Source organism: Podarcis filfolensis, assembly GCF_964270895.1.
Source record: "Podarcis filfolensis genome assembly, chromosome: 16".
Classification (NCBI taxonomy): Eukaryota; Metazoa; Chordata; class Lepidosauria; order Squamata; family Lacertidae; genus Podarcis; species Podarcis filfolensis.
Genome location: NC_139620.1, coordinates 21,161,657 through 21,183,856, shown reverse-complemented (window position 1 = coordinate 21,183,856; position 22,200 = coordinate 21,161,657). Strand labels below are relative to the sequence as shown.

The window sequence follows — 22,200 nt, the reverse complement described above, 5'->3', positions numbered from 1 at the left end:
ACTGGTTCAGATCCCTGCCTCATGCGTGTTGGTTATTGGGGTGGTCTCAGGCAGATCCATGTTTCTGTCCAACTTGTTCTGGGCATAAAAAGCTGAACTTCTTAGAGAGGTGAAAGGGATATGAATGAAGAAATAAGAGGAGGTAGGAGAGAAGTTCTTTTTTCATCCCAAGGACCACATTTGCTTCTGGGGGGGCCACATGCTAGGGGTGGGCAGGGCCACAAGCAAAAGTGGGTGGAGCGATGAATGCAAATTTTACTTTTTACAGTGGCCTAGGTTCACACACACACACACCCCTCTCCTCCATCCATGCAACCAGGAGGCATATCCCAGAGTTCAAGAAGACAGTACAGTCAGGCAAAAACATTTGGGAGTGCAAGGCAGGGACCCTAACGAATGCGGCTTGGGGAAGATTCCTGCATTGCAGGGGATTGGACTAGATGATCCCTTCCAACTCAACAATTCTAAGATTTCTGTGGGCCAGAGAGAGACCTTGGGTTCCCCACACCTGAAATATGAGTTTTGCCCCTGCAATTCTTGAGCATGGTTAGAACAAGTTCTGTGCAAAGCTTCCCCTGCAGTGTCCTTTCAAACCTGGAGAAAGGAGAGAACAGCTATTTTACAACTTTGCCTACCTGGCTGATAGTATTTATTGAGGAACGACAAACCTCCCTTGGGAGTGCTAAAATACCCATTCTGGACGATCTGGAATGGACTTGGTTGCCTGTGACCGGGGACGGGGCAGGGCAGGAAGCGGTGAAGGCTCACTTCCTCCCTCTCCTCCCTTTGCCCTTCTTCTTCCTCTTGGACCGTAGCAGTGATCTGACCAGGTAGCCCTTCCACAAGGCTTGGATGAGGGTGGCAGCTCGGACCAGGATGGCCAGCTCCTTCTCGGCCTTCTCCTTCTGCTCCTGCTTCACCCTCCTCTCCTCCTTGATCTGGCTGTATTCCTGATCCAGCAGCGCAAACTTCTCTCTCAGCTCTGCCAGCTGTTCCTTCTCTACCACATAGACCACGTCAATCTCCTCGATCTCCTCCTGGGGATGGACAAAACCCTGGCATTTAAGCAACTGCCTCTACATCTAACGGAACTGATCTCTGACATATTCTGAACCAATTTGGACATATTGTGAGCTATAGGAAGTGGCAGGATGTGATGCCCCTTGCAGCATAGTGTCTTGTGGTGCTTAAAGACGATGGCCCCATCTGCACTGTGCTTTGAAAGCAGTATTATGTCATGCCCATGGCAGGTTCTCAGATTCTCAATTCATGTCCCCAAAGGCTTGGAGACCTCCCCTTTAAGTTGCTACAAGATTCCTGAATTGTGAACCAAGAAAGAGACTGGGGACCAGTGATTCTGCCCACTGACTCGTTCTCTTACAAGCCCAAATGGGGCAAATAAGAGTTTTTTAAGCCCCTCTTACCCAGTCTGAGCAGCAGAAAGGGCCTTGGCAAACCTCCTTTTGTAGCCTGCGTGTGTTCCCTAGCAGGTAGCAAGTTGCCAATGACGCATTAGCGCAACAGGACCCTGTATTTGGTTTCCTTGTTAGCCATCAATGAAAAATCTACTTAAGTCACGGACAGGTAACATGGTACCCTCCAGATGTTGTGGACTACTACTCCCATCATCCTTGACCAGGCTGGAGTCCAAAACATCTGGACGGCACCATACTTTTTTTTGCACCTGTACAAGCTCACATTCTGGCTTGAAAAGAAAAGAAAACATGAACCGAAGGATGCTTTTGTTGTGGTCCAATTAACCAAACCAGCAATGCCAGATCAGCTGGCAGAGCAATTTCAAATAATTTGTGAGGAGGCTGAAACAGCTCGGTTTCCTAGGTAATGTTGCAATCATGGAGGTAGGAAAGGGAACCCAGCTGATGTAAGGAAAGTGGGAGAGTTATCCTACATCAGTGCCCTGGGAGGTTTAGCTGCTTAACGTTTGTGAAATGACCTCTTATGGGCAAAACGAATTGGCAGAGAAAAGGCTCAGACTTGGGTTGACAACAGTACCTGCTTTTCTAGCATCTCAATATCATACTTCTGGACCCAGTTCTCTATTTCCATCTCCACTTTGTATTTTTTCTAGAATAAATAAGAGAAGAAAATCATTTCCAAAGTTTCAGGGTTAAGCTGGGGTGGCTGGCTATACTAGTAGATGACATTTCTATTGAAAGCAATCAACAGTCTCTGGACAGTTTTAAATACTCAGATATTCTGGGCCTGGTAACACAGTCAGCTGGTTCACACAACCACACTGAGCCAAACTTTGGCACCATGAGACTGTGTGAAATTGCAGGCTCCTGGAGATGAGCTCAGCTCAATTACTTAGCTCCCCACCCCCAACCTTTTGGGGCCAGAGTTTACTACGCTGAGTAAACCAAGGTTTGACTTAGCATGTTGTCTGAGCAGAAACTCATGGTTAAAGCTTCCTCCTCAGTTACAACTTGTGGTTAGTGAGGAGAGGCCTGATTCTGAGTTTGGACAACACACTCAGTCAAACTCAGCACATTTGTGTAGCCTTGCTAAGTCAAGTAAGTGGCTGGCTCCAGTTGCATAATCATTTAGCTACAAAGAGGGCAACCAGCTGAGTTTATTAACCTGGGATAGGTGCTGTTTATCCCATTTATATGCACCAGAGATGCCCATCTTCTGTACACTTGTGGTTTCCATTCTACAGCCAGCAGCAGGCCATGGCTGGGTCTTTTCTGGCATTAACTGACTCCTGCAAGACCTCTCTAGAGCCAGAAATGGTTTTGCAGTTGAAGTGCTCATGCAGGTGCAGAAAACCCAATGTGTTCTGAAAATGCATGTAGGCCTCCCCAAAGAAAGCCTTTTTCTTAAGCCTAGCCACCTTCAGAGTAAATTGACTTGTTCAATAGGTATAGAGTTTAAATGCACAACAATCCTTTCCAGTCATAAATAAACTGTTGTCTTTTAAGTTTGGCTGGGAGACAATTTAAAAATCGGAAAGTATTCTTAATTCAGATACTGAGTACCACCACCCCTGGAAGAATGTACAGTTTACCAGTTTGATAACTGGTTGCAATGAAGGAAGGGGATTGGCCCAGGTGGCTGTTTGATTCCAGCTGTATCCCAGGCTTGCACTTCTAAGCCACCGTGGCCAAATCAGCCCACCAGATCTATGCTACAACCTGCCATGTGCTAGATAAGGGACGTCCAACCAGTAGATTGTGATCTACTGGTAGATTGCAGCTGATCCTGGTGGATCGCGGGATCCTTATTGTGTATAAAAAGTTAATGGGGAAAAGGTAAAAAACTGTGCAAACCTCCCCCCAAAAAGCTCAACACCAACTCTGGGCAATCCACCCACCCCACACATGCTCCTCCCTCCAATGACAATGGGTAGATCACTGCCGGTTTTTTTAATACTGGGAGTAGATCACAGTCTCTTGGGAGCTGGGCATGCTTATGCTAAATGATGCCCTTTCTTCCAGCATCACTTGGAAACACATCTCTATATTAACTACAGAGGAGCTCATTTTCTAGGGCAGGGTTCCCCAAACTTGGGTCCCTGGCTGATTTCGGACTGTGATTCCCATCATTCCTGACAGGTCCTGCTAGCTAGGGATGATGGCAGTTGTAGTCCAAAAGCAGCTGGAGACCCAGGTTTGGGAAACTCTGGTCTAGTGCGGTTTTTGCCAACCTGGTCTCCAGGCTGGGCTATGTTTGGACTATGATTCCCAGCTGCATTGGCTGAGGCTCATGGGACTTGCAGTCCAAGATATCTGGAAGGCATTGGGCTGTTGTTCTAGTAAGAACGCTCAGACTAGCAGCCCTGTGAATTATTCTCTTTGGAGAATAATTGCCTTGATCACCTCTGCTTACCTTCCGGAGAGCAAGTTCAGACTCCCGGTCCTCCACAATGAGGGCATTTAGTGCGGCTCTGAGCTGATTCAGCTCCTGCTGCAACTTGGCACACTTGCCCTGAGACCCACGTAGCTCTGTCTTCTGCGCCTTCTCTGCTTCTGCTCGGGTGCGCAGGATTTGGTTTTCGGAGACCTTGGAGAGACTGTGCAAGTGGGCTTTGAGGTCCTTGATTGTGGCGTTCTTCCTGGAGATCTGAATGGCACCAAGCTGGGTCAGCAGGACTTTCAATCCAAGGCACAAACACCAATTCATTTCAAATGACAACACAAGTCAAGAGAATAATTTAAAATAATACTGCTGAGGATCTGGGAAGTACGAGACCAGACAGGGCAGAAGCCTGCTGGAAGTAATGTGGAGGACTTTTTTGGTATCGGCACCCCAACTATGGAAAACCTCCCTAAAGAGGCTCACTTAGTGCCTTCTCTATGTCTTTCTGGCACCTCTTTATTCACTCAGGCTGTGTTTTAAATCTGTTTTATTTCCTTGACTTTAATTAGGATATATTATATAATTATCGATGGGCAGCTGAGTAAGTTTTAAGAAATCATCAATATAAACCAATGGCACCTCCAGTCTTCATTATACCGGAGCTGTCTACCGATCCTATAGCTTTGCAAAAGGAACAGCTGAAAGCTGAAGCTGGGAGATAACTCCTTTTCTAACAGTGGGTAGCCAATGTGGTACTCTACAGAAGTCGCTGGTCTACAATTCCCATCATCCCTCACCACTGGCCATGCTAGAGCAGCTGGGAGTTGTAGTCCAACAACATCTTTTTTCTGTGTGATACTTTACAATTCTTTTGATATAGTTTTGGGCTGGACAACTGCCTGATTGTCTGTACCAGTCAAATCCCAAGCTGCCACCCCATTGTACCTCATCATCACGACTCTTGATCTCCGCTGCCAGCTCCTCCTCCAAAGCTGCAATCATCTCTGTGTTTTTCTTGTCTCGCTGACTTATTTCATGTATAAACCGATTTCTTTCTCTTTCTTCTAACGGGGTAGTCAGAAGCTTCTCAAGCAGGAACCCCCTGAGCTCCACAAGGCCTTTAATGAACTGTGAGACAGCCAGCTGCCTGAAATTGGCAATGTCTTGTATTGCCTGATAAGCTAAGGGATGAGCAAAAAACAGGCGTACAATATTTCGGACAGAAGACCTTAAGCCTTGTATGTGCAAGACAAGGTAGCCACTTGGATCCTCAGTGTCAATGAGCCACCCCCTGGCAGTGCCCTTTTGCAAAACCCCTTCCTCTTCAAGGCGGGTGAGTGTAGCCTCCATAACGTTTGAAAGCCGCAGATGTTCCTTAAGAGCCCCTGTAAGTTCAGGTCCCAACACTGCACTCATATCCTCAAGGTTCTTGATGATGTAAGAGAATGCGCTGACCAGCTCCACCTTAAAGATGGTATCGTCCATCACAGATATAATTCTCTTGGTCTCAACAGTGGATAGCTTTGACCGACCAGGCTCTAGGATCTTCAGGGGCATTCTGAGGTTCATCTTTCTGGTCAGGTTGGCATCTGATTGGGTGGACAGGTGGACTACTTGGGTTGCCATGTTTTCAGCCAGGTATCCTCACAGGGTGTGCTTTCAGATCCACAAGTAGCTTTAGTCTTCAGTACCAAGTAAGCAGGTGCTCCAGCACATCTGACGCTTCAATTTCTGTGGGGAAATGGACTATAAAAAACCCACACATGCACACATGTTGGTCCCAGAATCACAAATACAGAATATATAAAAAAGAGACTTGACTCTAGGGCTGGATATCTGGTTTTCAACATCGCAATATATCTCCAGCTAAACATTGCAATATGTTGGCATATCACAATGTATGGAGCTATACAGAGGCACTGGCTGGCTTCACCGTTTTCCCAGCATCGTGACTGTTGCACAGCACATGCAAACACACATCATGATTCACAATATATTGCTAGGTCAAAAATTATGAAACCAGTATCTCAGTACGGACTTCAAACTAGTTTCGGATAATATATTGATATATTGCCTAGCTCTACTTGACGCCAAAAAGGAAGATGAGGATACTATTTGCCATTTGTGGTCCTCATGCAATCCAGGACAGAATAATGAGGAAATATGGTGCTTTATATGCCCTAGAACAGACAACTTAGAAGGGGGTAAGTGAGGAGAGAAACTGAAGAATGGGAAAGCAGAAGAGCTGTAATAGGTAAAGGGATGATTTAGGGTCCATGAGAGGTAAAAAAAACATTTACTGGGTATATGGGGCACTACCCTAGAAACCTCAGGCTTTACCCTCAGCCAGCTCTCCCCCTCCCTCCACCTGCTGGCCTTCTTACTTAAAACTAGTCCAGCTCAGCGGTATGGTATCTGTTTTCCTGGGGTGCCACACCCCAAACTTCACTACTGAGCCACTACTGAAACAAAGCCAAAGTAACTGCATTATTCATCTCTTGCTCCTTCCTTTCTCCTCACACTTCTGTGGCTCTTCGCACACACCACCCTTGTTAAAAAACAAACAAAAACCCCAGTCCTATACAAATTACATTTATTCAGAAGTCCCATAGGGTCCAGGCAGTTCCCGACACAGTCTGATGCATCCAGGAATCCAGCAAGCAAGGCATAAAAGGATAAGCCCTCTCTTGCTGTTGCTCCCCATCCCCACAAACTGGTGCTATACTGCTGCTGAACATGGAGGTTTCATCACAGCTAATAACCCCTAACAGACCTCTCTCCATAGATTTGTCTAATCCTCTTTTGAAACCATTAAAGCTTGTAGATATTGTCACAGCGCACAGCAGCTACCTAGTTCCACAACAACCTTGCCAGGGAGGCTAGGCTAAGAGATACAGAGAGCTTCCTAAATTTATGCATGTTGCTTATTAAGTCTGTACAGATGCCCATCCATAGACTTCAGAGATAATATTTAAATGTAAAACATAACCTATAATAACAATATAATATGCAGTACAAAATATAATAACCTATTATTAAAACAATTTAGACTTTCCTTAAACTCACCCCAAAACAAGTCTTGCACCCCACCCCCCACCCCCAAAATGGGTCACCGCTACCACCGCCTCGTTTTTTCAAACAAGGCCCAGCTTGCTTGTTGCTTGGCAACTCCAATTAGCGTGGTGGTGGGAAAAGCCACCAATCACATTCTCCGACGCTTCTTTGCCTATCGTTGGCATCATATAAAAGGGCTGTCCAATAGCAGTGCGGAAACTATAGGAGAGTATTCTAAGCCCGCCCCCAACCCTCCTTCGACATTCCACTCGCTACCAAGGGGTCATAGACGCAATAGAGCGGCGTTTTGCGGTTCAGGTTCCTTCTTGAGTCTTGACCGTATGGGGAGGGCAACCATAGAGGTGGAAATTTCTAGAACGACACACATACGCTTGAGCGGCCATGGTGGTGGTGGGGGAACTTGAGGCTTATGATTCTCTTATTATAGCAAAGGAGCTATGGGGGGGGGGGGAGGAGAGAAGAAACTCTCTATGGTCTCAGGATGGTACCGCTCTACCCCGTACAATCTCTGTGGTGACACCTTTACTTCCAAGGAAGTTCGATTTTAGAACGGAAGTGCCCTAAAGGCGGCTCTCAAATTTTCCCTGACTGTATGCCATAGACTTAGAGACTTTGGAAGCAACCAGTTCAAAGATTGGGAAAAGGACGCTACGCAGGTGGGGGCAGAGCAGCTCCCCTGCTTAGTCTTCACAGGGTAGAAAGTTTGCTTTGGACGCTCCTTGCCACTCATATGGTGGAGTTCAACATATGAGGACCGGAAGTCTGGAAATTTGTGTATTACCTCTATACCAGCTCTTTAAGAACTCAGGGGTGCCTCAATAGGGATATCTCTCGCCTATCACAGAAGAGTTCGGTTGGGTTTTGCGCACGCGTGTAGGGCGGAGCTAAAAAGTTTGCGGGCGTGTAAGCGGATGGTGCGTGCGCACGGGTTGTTTTTCCTCGTAGAGGGCAGGGGCGAGGGATATAGAGGTAAACCATCACGAAGTGCATAAGCAACTTCCGGTTTCTACTTATATCCCGCCCTATGATGATTGGGGCGGCAATTCTAGACGGAGCCTGCAATCCTTAAAAACACTCACTTGGGAGTAAGCGCCAGTGAAACCAATGGTGTCTTCTTCCGAGTTGTCATATATAGGATCGCAGTGCCCGGCACGTGAAGTTAGCCTTATTGCACTTACGTAGAAACGTAGGATACTGCCTTTTATTATTATCATTATTCTAGATTCAGGTAGGTAGCCGTGTTGGTCTGACGAAGTCGAAATAAATAAAAAAACCTGTCCAGCAGCACCTTAGAGACCAACTAAGTTTGTTTTTATTATTATTATTAAGTCAGACCATTGATCCCTCTTGCTCCCTGCCATATCCGGAGACGCCAGGGATTGAACCCGAAGCCTTCTGCATGCAAAACAAATGCTTTGCCACCGATCCACTACAAGGAAGATGGTCCAGCAAAGAAATAACACAAAAAATATAAAATCATTGATAATGATAACCTTTACTTGAACTTTTCTTATTTTAACCCGTGTGTAACTGTACTCACTCCACGTGCCTATTTTAGAGTTTTGTTTCCCACCTCTGTTGTTATAATTGCTCTCTCTGTTTTATATACACTATAAGATGATTTTTTTAAGCTTTCAACTTTCATAAAGGCACCACGAGAAAAAACCCCAAAAATTAGGGCAATTAGGAAGGTGTTCCTCTCCCCGCAGTTTCATATGGCGTGTTTTGTTTTATTTGCGTATTTTATGTGCGTGTGTCGCTGTCTTTAAAAGAGCGGTATTCAGGCCTGAGGGGCCGCCCTGAGGCCAGGTGAGGGGCGGCAGCGACAAGCGAGGGAAGGAGGCGGTTTCAGACAATAATCGTGTCCCGTGTCGTCGTCGTCCCAATACTCCCGCCTTCCAAAAAGGCCTAGGAATTGCTTCCGCCGGTAGCAAGAAGTAGGACAGCGGGGAGGGGGGAGCGGCCTCGCAGGCAAGGAAGGCTGAGCCGCATTATGCGCTGTAAAAGTTCCGACCTTCCATAACTGATAGTAAGAATAAATGGCAATCATATAGTTGGGGGGACGGGACAGAATGGCGTATATACCAAACGGGGTTCAGAGGTTGGAGTTGAAGTGGTGGCAACACGATCCAGGTGTTAAAGTGCCGAAGGCTGGGCGGCACTCTGCCCATGCCTAGAGGGCGTTCTTCTTTATTAAGAGGGCATCGTTTGGCAGGTAAAGGAAAAAAGAGCCTCTTAAGAAGCAATTCCGTCTTAATAAAAGAGGACGCCCAGAGGAGGAAGAGCTGGGGGTGCAAAATCAAAAATTGAACAGTGGCTACCAAAAGTGGCTTTTAACATCTGGTTAAGGGAGGAGGAGGAGGAGGTTGAGGGTGTGCAAAATCGAAACCCAACAGTGTTGGCGAGAAGGGTACCCCCCCAAAAAAAACCCAGCCCGACAATAACAGCAGCCCAGCTTTTACTGTTTTAAGTGTAAAGTGTGCAAAATAAAAGACCCCTGCGCTTTTATTATACTGGATTAAGGGGGGGGATCTCGTTGCAAAACCGAGCGATCCCTGAAAACAGGGTGGGCGGAAACAAGATAGTCCAGCTGCAATTGCGAGAGGCCTCCCCCTCTTTCCCTTCCCCAAGTTTTGAAACGGATCTCCCTGCTTTTTGCGCGCAGCGATGGACCACCGAGGCGCTATTCGGAAGAGAGGCGCCTAGCGATGCTGGCTGGCCCCGGGCCGGCTAAAGCAGAGCACCATCTCTTTGGTTCGCCTCCGCTCACTCTCTCCCCGCCTCCCTCCCTTTCCCTCCAGGGATGATCCTCCTCCTAAGTCGGAAGGGCTGCTGAGGTCAGAGACAGACGCCAGCTGAGTTTGGGACGCAGCAGCAACGGCGGAGGCGTTTTTGCGCGGAAAGTGAATGACGGCGCAAGTCGAGAGTTGACGCTCCTTTTGCAACAAGAGCACCCAAAAAGCCAGGCGGGGGACCTGGTGGGGGCTCCATGATGCGGGCCAGGGTTCCGCCGAGATGGGTGCCGTTTCCTCCACGCACCCGGGACAGTCTCAGGTCTGCAAGATGCGCCTGATCTTGGACGAAGCGGCGACGGGAACCGGGGTTTAAAGGGATTTCCTGGAGCAAAGCAAAAGACTTCTTGGGGATGGCTGTGAATCCGGAAGATGACGACGTCCCCCTCATTCTCACCTTGGATGAGGGCAGAAGTCAAGGTCCCGATCCGGAGGGGCTACCCAGCGAAAGTAAGTTCAATTCCCTCCCTTCATTTACTTGCTGCACAGTTTGCATCCCCTGCAACGAGGCTGGTGTCCTTTGGCAGTTGCGTATGCACGCCATACTTTTTTAAAGCCCGTTTTCTCCACCAAAGGATTCTGGGAAATGTGGTTTCTCCATCTTCAGAGCTACATTTCCCAGCGCCCTTGACAAACTACAGTTCCCTGGAATCTTTGGTGGCCACGGCGAAACATAACTTTAAAAGTATGGTGCGTACACAGCTTAGCGGTTGGGCAGATACGTATGACAAGTTGTTACCGTATTTTTCGCCCTATTGGACGCACCGGCCCATAGGACGCACCTAGTTTTCATGGGGGGAAATCAAGGAAAAAAATATGATTCCCCCCCCCCCCCGCAGCTCTGGGAGCAGCGGACAGGCTGCACGCAGCCTGTGCGCTACTCCAAGAGCTTCTCCCTGCTTTTGCGGGAGGTGGCGGAATTCCCCCACCTCCCGCAAAAGCCCACAGGAGCCGTGCGCGACTCCTACGGGCTTTTCGACCAGGAGGGAGAAGGGACTGAAACGGCCAGTCAGTCCCTTCTCCCTCCTCGGGGAAAAGCCCCCAAGAGCGGCGCGCTCTTTAAAGGCTGCGCGGCTCCTACGGGCTTTTCTACGAGGTGGGGGAATTCCCCCACCTCCTAGAAAAGCCAGCAGAAGCCGGGAGCCCCTTTAAAGAGCGCGCGGCTTTTGCCTGCTTTTGCGGGAGGTGGGGGAATTACCCATCTCCCGCAAAAGCCCACAGGAGGCTGCTTTCCCCACCGCCAGCCTCAAAGCCGGGTCGGAGAGTAGCGGAAAGGCGTCGCTCGCCTTCCCGCTGCCCCCCATCCTCTGGGGCAGGCGATGGGGGAAGCGCTGCTTTCCCCACCGCCAGCCTCAAAGCCAGGTCGGGGAGCAGCGCTAAGGCGTCGCGCACCTTCCCGCTGCCCCCCATCCTCTGGGGCTGGCGATGGAGGAGGCGCTGCTTTCCCCCACTGCCAGCCTCAAAGAGCAGACTCTCCTGGCTTCAGCGGAAGCAATGCAAAGCCTCCGGAGCGCAGGCTTCGGAGGCTTCGCGTTGCTATCGCTGAAGCCAAGGAGCCTGCATTCGCCCCATAAGACTCACACATATTTCCCCTTCATTTTTGGAGGGGGAAAAGTGCGTCTTATAGGGCGAAAAATACGGTGCTTTTTAAACGAAGCTTTATATCAAGATTTTGCTGAGATCTCAGGATGCAAGGGCAACCAAAAACAATTTGAGCGAGGGCAAATCAAAATTAAAAACATGCAGAACCACGCTAATGGTGAGCAGAATTGATGTTTCCTTACCAGTTAAAAGCCTGGGCAGGGCAGGGGGAAGAGGGGAATTATTGACCCCTTGGCTCAAGTGTAACAGACTAGGTGCCAGGTAAACAGTTTTGCAGAGCGTGTTCCAAATTCAAGGCACTGCTCCAAGAAAGGCCCTTTCCCCAATGGTGTACATCTCGATGGGGGCACCCAAAGGCCCATAGCTCGGGGAAGATTCTGCAGCTCTATGGTAGAACATCTGCTTACTCCATAGAGGCTGGTCCTTTAAGGCAGATGGGACACAGCCCCACCAGCCTCAGTTTGCCTTCAGCCAGCCCTCACCTTCCTGCCCTCTTACAACCAGTCAAGGGGGTGGTTTTGCCTGCCATTAGTTGCTCTGGCTTCACTCATTGTTGGTCTCTCGGCCTTCTACCTTTCTAGCCTCCACTGTCTGTTTTGCATTCAGAATTCTGGTCCCAGCTTCAATCCCTGGTGTCTCTGGGTAGGGATGCGAAGGGGACCCCAGTCAAAAACCCTGGAGATCTGCAGTCAGTCAGTGTAGACAATAAAGTGGTCCCATGGTTCTCATACTTAATCTGTTCTGGAAGTATGTTCCAAAACCAAAGCGTTCCAAAACCAAGGTGCGCTTTCCCATAGAAAGTAATGCAAAACACATTAATCCGTTCCAGACTTTTAAAACCAAACACCAAAACAGCCATTAAACATAAATTTTACTATCTAACGAGACCATTGATCCATAAAATGAAAGCAGTAATCAATGTACTGTGCTATAAAATAAATAAGACAGTTTTGTAGATGATGATAATAATAATAATAATAATAATAATAATAATAATAATAATAAAAAATTCTTACCTGCACTGATGATAGTCATTGTTTGGATGGGGGGCTTTCATCCATTTCTGCAGTCACTCAATCAGTAGCTGAACTGGGTTCCACACAGTCGCAAAAATAAATTAATTGAAAAAGCCTCAAAAACAAAATGCAAAATAAATATAAAAAAGAAAAGCTCCAAACTTAATCAGTTCCAGAAGCCCATTTGACTTCCAAAATGTTTGAAAACCAAGGCATAGCTTCTGATTGGTGCAGGTGCCCTGGAAATAATAGCCGACAGCCGCATCGGATGTTTGGTTTCTGAAAAAAGTTTGGAAACCAGAACACTTACTTCCAGGTTTTCCGAGTTTGAGAACCAAGGCGTTTGAGAACCAAGGTGTTGTGAGTACCAAGGTACCACTGTACTGGGTTAGATGGGCCAGAGCTTTGTATCTTCCTGTGCTATGCCTAGATTGGCCACTGATGGTGAGCTGCCTTATGGGGAGGTCCATAGAGAGTAGACGCTGCACGGTTACCGTTTTATGTGTACACGTGAATCCTAGCAAGTGAATCCTAACTTCACATTGGCATGAGAGTGCACAATAAATAGGTTTGTGCATGCTCGTTCTTTATTTACCTTTCAGAAGCTTTATATTCTGCCTTTTGATGGAATGATCTTCCAGGCAGCTGGCTCTTGTGCTTGAGTCCTGCATGCAGGTTCCCCACAACCATCTGCTTGGCCACTGTTGAGAGCAGGATGCTGGACTAGATGGACTATTGACCTGATGCAATAGGCTCTTCCTTTGTTCTTAGATTGCAATAATGCATATAGACACCCATAGACAGATCCCACACCTGCACCATCCAGCCGTAGTTAGTTCCATGGATGGGGTCAGAATGTGCAGCTCTCAGAGTTAGAAACTCAAATATATATATAAGCTGGGTGCCAAATGGCTCCTTAAACCAGGGTTACAGCTGCCAAAACAGAATGCTGAGTTGCTGTATTGTTCAACACGACTTCTGGGTTCCTGAAATTCATTCTGATTGTGCAGATAAAATATCACGGATAGAATTCTACGGGATGTGTTGCGAAGTGTGTGAAAACAGGCAAGACCCACGCACCCCCAGGCATGGAGCTCCAGATGGTGGAGACGTCTGGCGCCATCCTGGTGCCCAGGCATCTTCACTTGGTCACAAGTGGCTGGTAAAGGTAAAGGGACCCCTGACCATTAGGTCCAGTCGTGACCGACTCTGGGGTTGTGGCCCTCATCTCACTTTATTGGCCAAGGGAGCCGGCATGCAGCTTCCGGGTCATGTGGCCAGCATGACTAAGCCGCTTCTGGCGAACCAGAGCAGCGCACGGAAATGTCATTTACCTTCCCACCGGAGCGGTACCTATTTATCTACTTGCACTTTGACGTGCTTTCAAACTGCTAGGTTGGCAGGAGCAGGGACCGAGCAACGGGAGCTCACCCCGTCACGGGGATTCGAACCGCCGACCTTCTGATCGGCAAGCCCTAGGCTCTGTGGTTTAACCCACAGGGCCACCTGTGTCCCAAGTGGCCGGTAGCCAGGTGCAAAATGCGCCTGGCACCTGGCGAATTTCGAACACTGCTCTGCCATCCCTGGGCAACTGGCAATTTTAGCTGGGTGCTCTTTCTAGAGGGGCGTAGGGGGGTTAATAAGCTTGTTGCGGTTTGATTCATTACTGGCAGATGGATTAGGCTGCTCTCTCCCTTGCTGAAAAGGTGCAACCCTCTCTTCCCTTGTCCCTCCCCAGCCCTTGGTTCAGCAGAGAACCTCTTTTGACCAAAAGTTTCACTTCCAGTTGGGCAAGATGCCTTTCGACTTGTAGTGCAATGAAATACTTTTTGCTGATGTAGTCACATTAAGTACAGTGAGAATCCCTGGGGTACCTGGACTGAATTGGAGTTTTCTATTCTGCGTGAGATAGTTAATTAGAATCGGAGGTTAACTTCAAATGTTCCCAGACAATGAAATGCATTTTAGTGGGTAATGTGGGCAAACTGTAGTGTGAGCTTTGGCTCGCTTGCTGGAGTTATCTGTCCGCTCTGCAGTGGCCAGAGCCACTTCCTTTAGGAGCCAGTCCCTGTGGGTTCTTGTGCTAATGCCTGCTTCAACCTCAATACAGTGGTACCTCGGGTTACATATGTTTCAGGTTACATACGCTTCAGGTTACAGACTCCACTAACCCAGAAATAGTGCTTCAGTTTAAGAACTTTACTTCAGGATGAGAACACAAATTGTGTTCCGGCGGCGCGGCGGCAGCAGGAGGCCCCATTATCTAAAGTGGTGCTTCAGGTTAAGAACAGTTTCAGGTTAAGTACGGACCTCCAGAACGAATTAAGTAACCCGAGGTACCACTGTATAGTAATAAAAATAAAACAGGACATTGTGTCCTGATTTAAGTACCTGGGACTTAGGGAGGAAAGTATTTGTGAATATTAATTTTGCTTGGGGACGTGAGGTGGTCATTGTAAAATTGTTCCTTGGTCTTGGGTCTTCAGGGTTCATTCCATGGTCACTGTAGGGACGTGGGTGGCGCTGTGGTCTAAACCACTGAGCCTCTTGGGCTTGCCGATCAGAAGGTTGGCAGTTCGAATCCCCATGACTGGGTGAGCTCCCCTTGTTCTATCCCAGCCCCTGCCAACCTAGCAGTTCGAAAGCACACCAGTGCAAGTAGATAAATAGGTACTGCTGCGGCGGGAAGGTAGACAGTGTTTCTGTGCGCTCTGGCACTGTCTGCGACTCTGTCACGGTCCTCCGTGCACCAGAAGCAGTTTAGTCCTGCTGGCCACATGACCCAGAAAGCTGTCTGTGGACAAACGTCGGCTCCCTCAGCCTGAAAGCGAGATGAGCACTGCAACCCCATAGTAGCCTTTGACTGGACTTAACCATCCAGGGTTCCTTTATCTTTTTTACCTTTTTACCATGCTCACTGTGATGAATGAAGGAGTCCACTTTTCTAGGAGTGACACAAAATGTAAACAGAATCCAGTGTGTGGCAAGCATCTTAGGGTCTTGGAGCACTTGGTTGCAATTAAGATAGGGACCAGCTGATGCTGCTGTCAACAGATACCTTCGCTTATCAGGCCTATTAGCAGCGGGGATCTAGACATGCGAAGGATCCAGGTTCAGTTGAAACACAGGGACATGATTGCAGGAAGGGTAGCGATAAATTCTCAGTAGCATTCTCAATAGGGATTGTATGCAGAAGAGAAACCAGTGGAACCATGTTTTGTAAGAAAAGAATGGATCTTGGAAATGATGAAGAGTAGGGTGAGATGTGGAAAAGACTGAATAGTGAAGAAGAGGGAAATAAAAAACTATCTTCCCCTCCCTTCTAAAGCTGTAGGCATGTGTGTGTTTGAGGTGGGTAGTTTTGAGAGGCAAGAAAACACAGGAAGGACCTTGGCTCCATTGCATGTCCCCCTTAAATTTAAACAATGTGAGGGAAGCATTTAATATTTTACAAATATTGCAGTAAATGCTTCTCTATAATATAACATGTAAAGCACATTAAGCATGCTTTAATTTTCCCTCTCAGATATTTTGGGTCTAATATTTGTGATGTATTGGGATTTTTTTAAAAAATATATAATGTGGTACTTTTCTTTTCTTTTTTAGCTTTGTTTACTAAAAACATGTAAAATAAACAATAAGCAATACTCTCCCCAATGCTTTTCAACATCTTTATGCACCAACCCTCGCCCAGCTTGTCCGGAGCTTTGGTTTGGGTTGCCATCAATATGCTGATGACACCCAGCTCTATCTGTTGATGGACGGCCATCCTGACTCGGCCCCAGACACACTGACCAGATGTTTGGAAGCTGTGGCTGGATGGTTACGTGGGAGCTGGTTGAAGTTAAATCCTTCGAAGACAGAGGTCCTTCGGCTGGGTCAGGACGATATGGGATTGGGGGCCCAACTCCCATCTCTTGTGGGGGCGCAATTAGTGGCAGTGCTGTCTATTAAGAATTTGGGTGTAATCTTCGACACCCCCCTTTCTATGGAGGCGCAGGTTGCAGCTATAACAAAGGCGGCATTTTTTCATCTCCGCCAAGCTAAGCAGTTGGCTCCTTACCTCTGTCGCCTTGACCTAGCCACTGTGATCCACACGATGGTCACTTCCAGGCTTGATTATTGTAACTCCTCTACATGGGGCTGTCCTTGAGACTGACCCAGAAACTCTAGCAGGTGCAGAATGCTGCGGCGAGACTCCTTACGGGGTCCCTACCATGGGAGCATATTCACTCAGTGCTTTACCAGTTGCACTGGCTCCTGGTGGAATATAGGGGCAGGTTTAAGGTGCTGGTTTTGACCTTTAAAGCCCTGTACGGCCTAGGACCCTTGTTCCTATGGGACTGCCTCTCCTGGTATGTCCCACGGAGGACTTTACCATATAGCGTATATTTCTAGTTACAGGTAGGTAGCCGTGTTTGTCTGGTAGGTAGTTACAGGTAGGTAGTTCTAGTTACAGGTAGGTAGCTGTGTTTGTGTGCATGCGCACGTATCTGAAGAAGTGTGCATGCACATGAAAGCTCATACCAGTAACAAACTTAGTTGGTCTCTAAGGTGCTACTGGAAGGATTTTTTTTTAAATTTTGTTTCGACATATAGCATATTTTCAACAGAAAAAACAGCGACAATTTGTTGTTGACAAAGGACAGCTGGACATATAAAGGACCCCATTATCTTCAGTAGCTTAGGGCCTCATCAAACCTAAATCTGGCCCTGGTTGCACACATGGGGAGCCAATACCGAGGAGGCCCTGTTCCAATATGAATGGAGTGCAAGAGAAGAGGAGGAGGAGGAGGAGGGGAAGAAGAAGAAGAAGAAGAAGAAGAAGAAGAAGAAGAAGAAGAAGAAGAAGAAGAAGAAGAAGAAGAAAGAGACATTCCAGGGACTAGCCTGGATTATCCCCTCTTGGCTAACTTCCAAAAGGTACACCTAATATTAGCTTTCGTTCAGACTATCAGCTGTTTTTTAGAAGTATTCACCACACATGCAAACACAAAAGAGTGTGGCGTGGATTCTAAGTACCGAGGCTTCCCAAACTAATTTCATGTCCTTCCTGTTCAAAAAGCACAGAAATGCAGCGTTCTGGCTCATAAGCTCGACTTGGAAGGAGGTTGCGCTTGGAACCCCTCAGGCACTGAAAGTGGAAGGATAAAAGAGAAGGCAGCAGCAATCAGCCACAGCTCTAACCACTGGACAGATGTTTCTGTTTGGTTTTTATACAATACTACATATGGAACTGGGATGGGCAAAATGAGATTTCAAGGCAGGGGGGCTACCGGCAGCAGGATAAATCTTCTGCCTGCACCTCCGTGGGCAAAGGAGTTTCTTACGAGCGCCAGAGTGACTAAGGCAACTAAATCCAGCAGGCCCATGTTTTGCTTTCATGCTGGCCAAACCCATTGTTTTTCTCTTTTTTTAAAAAAATAAATAAATCCAAAATGCCCTGAAAACTGACAAGAAGCAGAAACATGGCAATCAAACCTTGCCAAATGGATGCGTTCCCTGGGAGGCCATGAAAATCTAATCTCTGTTTGTTTTCCAGCCGTTGTTCCGCTCTGTGCGTCAAATGTTCCGAGTCAGCGTCGACGAGCGAAAAGCAGCCAGACGCAGTTAAAAAAACAAAACACGTTGTCATCTCAGAACTGCAGTTTGAATGTCTCCTAGTGCTTTGAAAACCTTTTATCGCCTCACAACCACCTGTTCCCACAACACGGAGCAGTTTAACGATAGCAGGCGTATATTAACATTTCTACCCGCCCATCCCTCAGTGCAAAACGGAAAAGGGGAAAATTCCTTTTCTTTTTCTTTTTCAACTATAGCAATGGAATGCACTGAAGAATAGTGTTTTGAAAGCGCCCAGGACTTGCTGCCTCTGCACGCAAGGATCCTTTTCCATGTATTCTGGATAAAGTTCTCAAGGACAGCTGAATATGGATTTTGGTCTGTTGTATGAAAGCAACAGCCTATCTAGTCATACCAGTGTTAGAAACTCAGATATATAAGCTAAGGCACCAAATGGCTCCTGAAACCAAGGTTATGTTTGGTTGCCACTGGGGAGTGGGCAAGACAGCTCTAAAGTCTTATTTTCAAATGATTGACTGTGATTGATTTGCAGTTAAATATCTGGCTAGTTTAGATGGTAGACTTGAGCTAGGTTAGAACTTTGGAAACTCAAAGAAGAAAAGCTAGTTTATCCTGTCCACCTATCTATTGGCCTATTATTCTAACTTCTTTTTTTCTTAATGGTGACACAGACCATTCATAATGTAGGGATATTCTTCACAACTGTGAGCCGGGCAGTGAGGTGGGGTAAATGAAGACAAGCTACAACAATTAATGATAACGTTCTTCACTGCTCCTGCTCAGGCTGCACAGAAAAAGCATTTTGGGTTCCTGTGTGGAGAAGGGCTTTCTTTCACGCATTCGCTTTGTATTGCATATTATAGCCTTACTTCATAGTCCTATAAACGCAACACATGTGCTGAATCACCAGGGAGTTTTCACCTTTTCAAAGAAGCGGGTGTGTAGAGTCTTAAGTGGCTTGCTGTACTGGAGTTTAAACTTGGCCAACAATAAATGAAATAAAAATAGACTTGCAAAGGAATCAAGTTGTCTGTACAGTGGTACCTTGGTTCTCAAACAACTTTGAACCCAAACACTGGAAACCTGGAAGTAAGTGTTCCGGTTTGCGAACTTTTTTCGGAAGCTGAACATGCTCCGTTTTGAGTTACTCTTGAGGTCTGTCTGTTTTTGCTATTTATTTTGCATTTTTGTTTTTGTGGCTCTTTTTTGTTTTGTTTTTGTGACTGTGTGGAACCCAGTTCAGCTACTGATTGATTGATTGTGTGACTGCAGTACATTGTTTATTGGTTTCCTTTTATGGATCAATGGTCTCGTTAGATAGTAAAATTCATGTTAAATTGCTGTTTTAGGGGTTGTTTGTCTGGAACAGATTAATCCATATTGCATTACTTTCTATGGGAAAGTGTGCCTTGGTTTTGGAATGCTTTGGTTTTGGAACAGACATCTGGAACAGATTAAGTTTGAGAACCAAGGTACCACTGTAATTGCAAACATCCCCACAGAAAGATGTGCCTTGGTAGTGTACCGTTGTAGCTGGGATAGATCTTCAGAGTGGTGTTTGATTGAGTAAATGAACCGGGAATTCCGTATAAAGATCATCAGCATCTTCATGAATTTAAAAAGGTAAAGGACCCCTGACAGTTAAGTCCAGTCGTGAACAACTCTGGGGTTGTGGCGCTCATCTTGCTTTACTGGCCGAGGGAGCCGGCGTACAGCTTCCGGGTCATGTGGCCAGCATGACTAAGCCGCTTCTGGCGAACCAGAGCAGCGCACGGAAACGCAGTTTACCTTCCCGTCAGAGTGGTACCTATTTATCTACTTGCACTTTTTGGCGTGCTTTCGAACTGCTAGGTTGGCAGGAGCTGGGACCGAGCAACACGAGCTCACCCCGTCGCGGGGATTTGAACTGCTGACCTTCTGATTGGCAAGCCCAAGAGGCTCAGTGGTTTAGACCACATGAATTTAGGACAGAGCAAATAACTGGGAGGTCTTGGATTAATGCCTCAAGAGATGCTACTGTTTTAAAATATCTATATCTATAGCTACCTTTTTGGTGTCTGCCTCCCTGAAAGTTTAAATCTTGAAAGATGCCACGGGAGTTTTCCAAAATAAATCTCTGTGTTGTGGTTCTGTCAGCCAAACAACCGCTTTCAAACAGGTCGATCTGCTTCTGTCATCTTGTCTTTCCTCTGTGTGTGTTCTGAAGAAGAAATCCTGACTCTGCAGTGTCGGAGACAAGCAAGCCTGTTGCATGATCTCTTTTTGACAGACCCGCCCAATCTTGGCCCATTTAGTACAGGGTGGAGAGAGAGAGAAAGAGAATGTGTATGCTGGACAGAATCGATTGCATTTGGAAGACAGGAACTATTATATTTTCCCTTTGGCAATCGTTTCTGCATAGGTTTGAAGAATTCCTGCTTACTTTGGCCGCCAAATTCCAACAGCAAGCTACAAGTACTCCCCATCTGTTTGCATGTATTTTCACTTGCTAGAAGAGTTGTACCACAATAACCATACCAAGTATTCAGCAAGGCTTGGTTCTCCTCATGGTTTTGTCTTTCCCGCTCCTCTTTGGCAACTGCTTTGGGCCTTTTTTTTTTTTACAATCAAGTAGTGTTATGAAGAGACACAGGTGGCGCTGTGGGTTAAACCACTGAGCCTAGGACTTGCCGATCGGAAGGTCGGCGGTTCAAATCCCCACAACGGGGTGAGCTCCCGTTGCTTGGTCTCTGCTCCTGCCAACCTAGCAGTTCGAAAACACGTCAAAGTGCAAGTAGATAAGTAGGTACCGTTCCGGCGGGAAGGTAAACGGCATTTCCGTGCGCGGCTCTGGTTCGCCAGAAGCGGTTTAGTCATGCTGGCCACATGACTCGGAAGCTGTACGCTGGCTCCCTCGGCCAATAAAGCGAGATGAGCGCCGCAACCCCAGAGTCGGTCACTACTGGACCTAATGGTCAGGGGTCCCTTTACCTTTACTAGTGTTATGAAATACCTAAGTTGATCAAAGATTGTTTTGCCCATTAATAAAATGCAGTAGTCTTAACTGGGAGCGATGAGGTATCTGAAAGTCTCATAACACAATTGGAAAAGGCTGGAGGTTTCTGTGCAGGGACTGAGAAAGAAGCAGTGCCCAGTGACATGATAATTTTGTCTTTGTCCTCCACCGATTACTCCATCTCTTTGCTCCATCATATGGACGGTTTATTTTATTTTAGTATTCGGATTTATTACACGGTCTACGTGGCTGGGCGCCGAGACCTAAATTGGGAACAGTGCGTGTAACGTTTTGTTTGAATCTCAAAGGCAGGGGTTTGTTCAGCCTGTTAGCCAGCTGAACATCGTGAGTTCGTAAACATTTGCTTTTCCCTTCCTTTTTTATGACGGCATATGGAAGCTGTTCCTATCTAGAGGCCTGCCAGAACAGCTTCCAGCGCTCAGATGAATGAAGATGCTTGCATCCCTCAACTATCATTCCACAGGCCTGGCGTAAGCGAGACAGCTGGCTTGGATAGACCTCTTGGGATAAGTCACAGGGGCGTGAAGGCAGCGTTGCCATCTGTGCGGCGGATCATTCCACGTTTCCTCACAGCTTCTCTCTCTGTGTTCCACAAACTTTGCAAGGCTTTAGCTCTGGGGTGGGAAATGATTTTTTGTGTGTGGGGTGGATGTGGCCAGAGGCAAAAGTGGGCAGAAGAACGAGTGTAAATTTCACCTTTGTACGTTAGGCTGGTTTACACACACACACACACACACACACACAAATATTATTTATTATTTGTACCCCGCCCATCTGGCTGGGTTTCCCCAGCCACTCTGGGCGGCTTCCACAAAGACCAAAAATACACTAATATGTCATACATTAAAAACTTCCCTGAACAGGGCTGCCTTAAGATGCCTTCTGAATGTCAGGTAGTTGTTTATCTCTTTGACATCTGATGGGAGGGCGTTCCACAGGGCGGGTGCCACTACCGAGAAGGCCATCTGCCTGGTTCCCTGTAGCTTTGCTTCTCGCAATGAGGGAACCGCCAGAAGGCCCTCGGAGCTGGACCTCAGTGTCCGGGCAGAACAATGGGGGTGGAGACGCTCCTTCAGGTATACTGGGTCCAGGCCGTTTAGGGCTTTCCTCCATCCTGGCTAGCAAGCTGCATTGTCAGCGTTCAAGGATGCAGGCTGGTGTCATTGTGGATGCCTTTATAAAAAGTGAGTGAATGAAGATTGGCAATTCCACCTAATAATAATAATTTGTTTGCTTTCTTGCTTGCTTGCTGCCCATCTGACTGGGTTTCCCCAACCACTCTGGGCGGCTTCCATTA

At 47.1% G+C, this 22,200-nt stretch overlaps 2 protein-coding genes across 8 annotated transcripts in view; one reads left to right on the top strand and one right to left on the bottom strand.

Moving 5' to 3' along the window:
• Positions 1 to 617: 617 nt before the first annotated feature.
• Positions 618 to 7,748, bottom strand: DRC10 (dynein regulatory complex subunit 10). 3 transcript variants are annotated; one of them, XM_083590372.1, is made up of 5 exons: positions 7,676 to 7,748; positions 4,765 to 5,550; positions 3,850 to 4,083; positions 2,014 to 2,085; positions 618 to 1,037 (listed from the first exon to the last, which is right to left on the bottom strand). In XM_083590372.1, exons 2-5 carry the CDS (start codon positions 5,443 to 5,445, stop codon positions 765 to 767), a joined length of 1,260 nt encoding a protein of 419 aa, XP_083446498.1. In that variant the 5' UTR covers positions 5,446 to 5,550; positions 7,676 to 7,748; the 3' UTR covers positions 618 to 764. The 3 variants fall into 3 exon arrangements, with proteins under 3 accessions (XP_083446498.1, XP_083446500.1, XP_083446499.1); XM_083590374.1 differs by lacking the exon at positions 7,676 to 7,748 and adding an exon at positions 6,974 to 7,231; XM_083590373.1 differs by lacking the exon at positions 7,676 to 7,748 and adding an exon at positions 6,886 to 7,103.
• A 144-nt stretch (positions 7,749 to 7,892) lies between these two features.
• The window catches only part of TPCN1 (two pore segment channel 1), a 47,082-nt gene continuing 32,774 nt past the window's right edge, over positions 7,893 to 22,200 (top strand). The window contains exons 1-2 of one of the 5 annotated variants that reach the window (XM_083590001.1): positions 7,893 to 8,122; positions 9,696 to 10,136. In XM_083590001.1, the coding sequence (XP_083446127.1) occupies positions 10,040 to 10,136 (97 nt within the window). In that variant the 5' untranslated portion in view covers positions 7,893 to 8,122; positions 9,696 to 10,039. Of the gene's footprint in view, positions 8,123 to 8,695; positions 8,924 to 8,963; positions 9,110 to 9,695; positions 10,137 to 22,200 lie in introns of those variants that run through there. The other 4 variants (XM_083590005.1, XM_083590003.1, XM_083590002.1 and 1 more) reach the window with 4 other exon arrangements.

What these genes read in the sequence shown, in the direction of transcription:
- DRC10 (XM_083590372.1), bottom strand. Translation starts at nt 5,445, where the DNA reads ATGGCAACCCAAGTAGTCCACCTGTCCACCCAATCAGATGCCAACCTG. An exon ending in CTGAACTTGCTCTCCGGAAG is followed by an intron (nt 2,086 to 3,849) that starts GTAAGCAGAGGT and finishes TATTTATTCTAG; the next exon opens with AAAAAATACAAAGTGGAGAT. An exon ending in TTGAGATGCTAGAAAAGCAG is followed by an intron (nt 1,038 to 2,013) that starts GTACTGTTGTCA and finishes GTCCATCCCCAG; the next exon opens with GAGGAGATCGAGGAGATTGA.